Source organism: Populus euphratica, unplaced genomic scaffold, assembly GCF_000495115.2.
Source record: "Populus euphratica unplaced genomic scaffold, PopEup_1.0 scaffold16.1, whole genome shotgun sequence".
NCBI classification, from domain to species: domain Eukaryota; kingdom Viridiplantae; phylum Streptophyta; class Magnoliopsida; order Malpighiales; family Salicaceae; genus Populus; species Populus euphratica.
This window is the reverse complement of record NW_011499882.1, coordinates 1,216,895-1,222,439: the sequence shown is the minus strand read 5'-3', so window position 1 is coordinate 1,222,439 and position 5,545 is coordinate 1,216,895. Positions and strand designations below refer to the sequence as shown.

Genomic DNA, 5,545 nt, shown 5'->3' with positions numbered 1-5,545 from the left:
CAACAATCCAGCCATATTAATAGCAAGTGCCTGTCTAGACGAAGGACAAGGTCGTTGTCTTGAAGCATTGTACTGATCAGGGGCAGAGCAAGAAAAAAAATAATAAAAAGAATCAAATTAAAAAAATATTTTAAAAAGATTAAAATTTAAATTATTTTGCTACTAAAATTATAAATATTAGAAGGGAGGGGCTGGAAAAAACATTTCCGCAGGCCCCCGCCTCCGCCACTAGTACTGACAAATGATATCCATTGATTGCAAGAAGTGTAAACGTTTCTCATGTCTCCAGTACTGTTTAGTCGTGGTGTTGTTTTTGGGCACGTTGGGGTCCATGCCACCGGAAAATCATCGTGTTAGGACCACCGGCCGGAAAACAGATTTGTGGGTGGGACTTTTTCATGCTCTGGTAGCAATTTCGTGATTTTTTGGGGTTTCGTCTATGGTTTCATGCACAGGCACGTAGAACACGTTCACAGAGGGTGGCTTGTTCTTCTTCACGTCTGCCTTTTGTGTCTATGCTTGTTGACACTGACACACGAGAGTATTCAATGTTTGTACTCGCTTTCCTCGATGGACATGTATATTTTAAACTTTTTCCTTCTCCATTTAAAAAATTAGAACAAATGGAGTGTTTCTTTTTTAATTTTAGATCATAGAATAAAATATTTAAAGCCCTATTAATTTAAAGAAGACCTTATTAATTATGTGGTTAGATGTTTAAAGCTTTGGGTCAAATGCTATATCTACTTGTGGATAAATAATTAACAATGTAATGAAGAATATTCATTGGATACAAAAAAATTGTTTGGTTTATCTTTGATTGGATGTAAGAAATTAATGTTTGGTTTTAATATGAAAATTGATGCTAAAATATTATTTATACGACTGTTGCATAAAAAAAGAATAAGATGTATATTTCAAAGTATTTATATTTAATGACACATTTTCAAGATTTTGTTATATTTTTAAATTATATTTTATCATTTGTTTTTAATTGGAAAAATAATAGTTAAATAAAAAGTAATATCCTAAAAATATTGAATCTCACTATCTTGTTTCTAAATTGTCAAGGATAGCTTAGAAATTTGCGAACAGAATATAATGATATTCTTTTGAATTTAAGGTTTAAACACGCATTAAGAATTTGTATTTTACTTAATTGCTGTTTATTTTCAATTCACAAGGCTAGAATAAGAAATAAAACTAAATCACAAAATTAAAGAATTAAGATAAACCCCACATTACCGATATATGATAAAAGCAGTCTCATTATATAGAATTCACTGTATATTATTAAATACAAATAGTTTTATGTTGAGTTATTTTCGTAGGCTTTTTTTATGAAATAAATTATTTTTATGATTTGAGTTTGATTACCATTTATTAAATTATTTTATATGATGTGCTCACTCTCAATATATATATATATATATATATATATATATATATATATATTTGTTTGTGTTTTATGTAATTTACGCCTGTGACCTTCTTCATCTTCCCATGTTGATAAATGTTATTTATTGCTAGCCTTTGACCCCATAAAAACCAATTAAAGAAAATTAAAAAAATTTGGTCTTAATTTAATAGGGATTTGGATAAACTAACATCTATATATATATTACGTGGAATAATAGACCGAGACTTTCAACTACCACAAGTAAAACAAATTGATCATTAATCTTGAAGAGGGTAATTTAATTGGTTAAATTATTAGTTTATTTTTTAAAAGTTTATTGATTTGAATTTTATAAAATTTAAGATTATTGAAGATATATATAATTATTTTGTGGGATTAATAATGATTCATATTAATAATAAAAAAAATTTGGTGAATCAGATTTTTATAGTGCCTTCCAAATTCCAAGGGAAAATCTTTTCTCATTGGGCTTTTAACCTTGGGTTAAGGTATTTTAGAGTGCCGTTAACCCCATACGAAATTAATTGAGTCAGTCGTGTGAATCCAATGGCACTGGTGGACGAGATTCGGGATATTCTGTGCCTATTTTACTTGATAGAGATTTTTAAATTTATTTTTTAGATTTTTTAAAGTCCATTAAATTTGGATTTACCGGAAATCACTTATAAAACAGACTTCTATACGTCCAAGGATGGCAAAAATTTAGAATCTTGAGTTCAACTAAATATTTTGCTCAGAGACGTTGAGATCCAGGCAATGGCACTGGTGGACGAGATTCGGAAAGCCCAGCGCGCTCGAGGTCCAGCAATGGTCCTAGCAATTGGCACTGCAGTGCCTGTAAATTGTTTCTGCCAGGCTGACTATCCTGATTACTTCTTCCGAGTCACCAAAACTGAGAACTTAACTGAGCTAAAAGCCAAGTTCAAGCGTATATGTATGCACACTCGCGCGCGCGCGCGCATATATATATATATATATACGCGCGCGCGCGCGCGCGCATATATATATATATATATACGCGCGCGCGCGCGCGCGTATATATATATATATATATATGCGCGCGCGCGCGCGCGCGTATATATATATATATATATATACGCGCGCGCGCGCGCGCGCATATATATATATATATATACGCGCGCGCGCGCGCGCGCATATATATATATATATATACGCGCGCGCGCGCGCGCGTATATATATATATATATATACGCGCGCGCGCGCGCGCGCATATATATATATATATATATATACGCGCGCGCGCGCGCGCGTATATATATATATATATATATATTTGCGAGCAATTTTTTGCATTTGACATTAATCAAGATCATCTGTGTTGTGTTTTGTTTTTGTGTAATTTTCCTAACAGGTCAAAAATCAATGATCAACAAACGCTACATGCACCTCACGGAAGAAATGATCAAAGAAAACCCTGAAATTGGTAACTTTATGACTCCTTCTCTCAATGTACGTCAGGATATAGTACTTGCAGAGGTGCCCAAGCTTGGAAAGGAAGCAGCTGTGAAAGCTATCCAAGAATGGGGGCACCCCATGTCAAAGATCACACACCTGGTATTCTGCACAACTTCAGGTGTCCACATGCCTGGTGCAGACTATCAACTAGCCAACCTGCTCGGTCTCTCATCATCGGTCAAAAGGCTGATGCTGTATCAACAAGGCTGCTATGGGGGTGGGACTGCCTTCCGAGTTGCTAAGGATCTTGCCGAAAACAATGCCGGTGCTCGAGTTCTTGTCGTGTGCTCTGAAATTACAGCAATTACTTTTCACGCTCCAAATGAAGCTCAGTTAGGTTGCCTCGTTGGGCAAGCTCTTTTCGGTGATGGAGCAGGAGCAGCAATCATCGGCTCAGATCCAGACACGCTGGTTGAAAAGCCGATATTTCAACTTGTTTCGGCAGCACAGATTATGATTCCTGACTCGGAACATGCAATCGAAGGGCATGTACGCGAAATGGGGCTACTGATCCATTTATCAGAGGATGTGCCTAAACTGATATCCGACAACGTTGAAGCGGCTCTACGTGAAGTTGTTACCCCAATTGGTGGTGTTTTAAGTGATTGGAACTCATTATTTTGGGCTGTGCATGCAGGCGGGCGGGCAATCCTTGACGGAGTAGAAGCAAAACTTAAGTTGAAAAAAGAGAAACTTGGTGTTACCAGGCACATCCTAAGGGAGTATGGTAATGTAGCGAGTGCTTGTGTATTATTTGTACTTGACGAGATGAGGGAGAGATCTGTCAGGGAAGGCAAGGCCACTACAGGAGCAGGATTGGAGTGGGGAGTCCTGATCGGGTTGGGACCTGGTCTAACCATGGAGACGCTTGTATTGCAGTGTCCCTATTGCCATCACTAAGTAAGCCAAGATCTTGACTGGCTTATTGCCTTCCTTCCGCTGCAAGGGCAATCCAAGCTAATAAGATCCCCCTTTACTAGCATGGTTGTAATGTTTTACAGTATAAAATAAAATAAAAGGGATTTTAGCTCTTTTGCTTGCGTTCCAAAGACGAACTAGCAGTCAGAAAACAAATAAATAAGGAAAGCAAGCATCCATTTCTTTTCTCCTATAACATTCATTGTCCATCCAAAAAAAAAAGAAGTCGATCAATTCTTTTTCATTCAAGATTGGTATGGCGAGATCGAATGGCCTCAGGGCTCTGTCCTAATTAAAGCCTCTCCCTCCTAACTTGCCAACATAAACAAGGTCCCCTGGTAAACACTATCCATGGGCATTAAATGCCTTAATTTCACCTCTCCACCATCACCACCCTCTCCCTTGTCACCAGCCATGGTTTGTGCTGGCACATAACAAACCACACTAGCATGCTTCAAACAGGATCCTGTCTCAGGCTGAGCAGTCAACAGCTACACTGTAGCACCATTACGTCTTGCGAACGAACATAAAGCATTAACAGTGGAGAGCCCTCCAGCCTCCAGGTCCAGCAGAGGCTACGACAAGGTTATTTGAAGTGATTGGTGGGGTAGAGAGGCCAAGGTGTGAGTCAGCCGTCTGCATAGAGCCTTGAGCGCTAGCCCCTCCCTACTCAAGTAAAATCATCACCAGCTGCAGTAAGAGAGATTCATTTATTCATAAAAGATGACATCTTTATTTCCTTTGGAGGAGAACATCTTTATGGTTGCAACAAAGGAGCTTTGTCTCGTGACAATTAATTGACAATCGCAAAGAAGTTCAATCACTTTAAAACACATGACACATGATTCAAATAAAAATTTATATATAATTTAAATAACTTAAAAATACAAAAAAAAACCAACAAAAATGGTTAGAAGAGTGTCGTCCTTTTTTCTCTTAAAAGGAAAACTCAAACACACCTCCACAAAGATACAATCCAGGCAGAATGATCCACGTTATTGTGTTTTCATTATCATAGCAGTTAAGTGTTTCAAGTAACTTGCAGGGTTTTTTTTCTTTCTGCAGTGTTTTTTTTTCATTATCTCAGCAGCAGTTCATATTTAAAACGTGTCTCGGAGGGCGGTGGATGATGTGGCTTCTTTTAAACCCCCTCTTATCAACGTTTGGTAAAAAATTATACTGTAGTCTGCAGTTTTGCATGTGGACCCATAATAAAACTGAGGTCTGACCCAGTTAATGAGAAGATGCTTTTCAGTTGCTTATCAACGTTTGGTAAAAAATTATTGGACAAAACTGACCTTCTCATCGAAGCAGATTGAAACACCACAACTCATTTCTCTGAATTTTTTGGTTACATCGTCTTCCCTAATCTCGTATAAGCCACCACTCTCCTTGCAGATTTGAATTACTATTGATCAATGAAGACGCCAACTTGTCTTTCATTTCTTATGCTTTTAGTCAAAAGTTGTGGCTGATGCCATTCATTTGCTGTGCTTCCACTAAATATATGACAGTAAGTTCCAGCTCCTACCAAGATGAATAGGCAGGTGAGGAGTAGAAGTTGTGTTAATAAGGTCATATGGTTTATGCAGAAAAAATGGATTTTTTGTTGTATTGTGAGTACTTGTGCGGTCCTCGTGTATCAACTACGTTTGAAAGGCCTGGAATAATTAAACATAGTCCTTAGTTCTCTGTATGAAAGTGAGAAATATCAGTTGCAAGATTTTTAGT

The 5,545-nt window shown here is 37.3% G+C and overlaps 1 protein-coding gene across 1 annotated transcript; it reads left to right on the top strand.

Annotated features, from left to right (window-relative positions):
• The first annotated feature begins 2,097 nt into the window (after positions 1 to 2,097).
• Positions 2,098 to 3,926, top strand: LOC105129633 (chalcone synthase-like). Its single transcript, XM_011031774.1, has 2 exons — positions 2,098 to 2,354; positions 2,793 to 3,926. Exons 1-2 carry the CDS (start codon positions 2,177 to 2,179, stop codon positions 3,794 to 3,796), a joined length of 1,182 nt encoding a protein of 393 aa, XP_011030076.1. The 5' UTR covers positions 2,098 to 2,176; the 3' UTR covers positions 3,797 to 3,926.
• Positions 3,927 to 5,545: the final 1,619 nt, after the last annotated feature.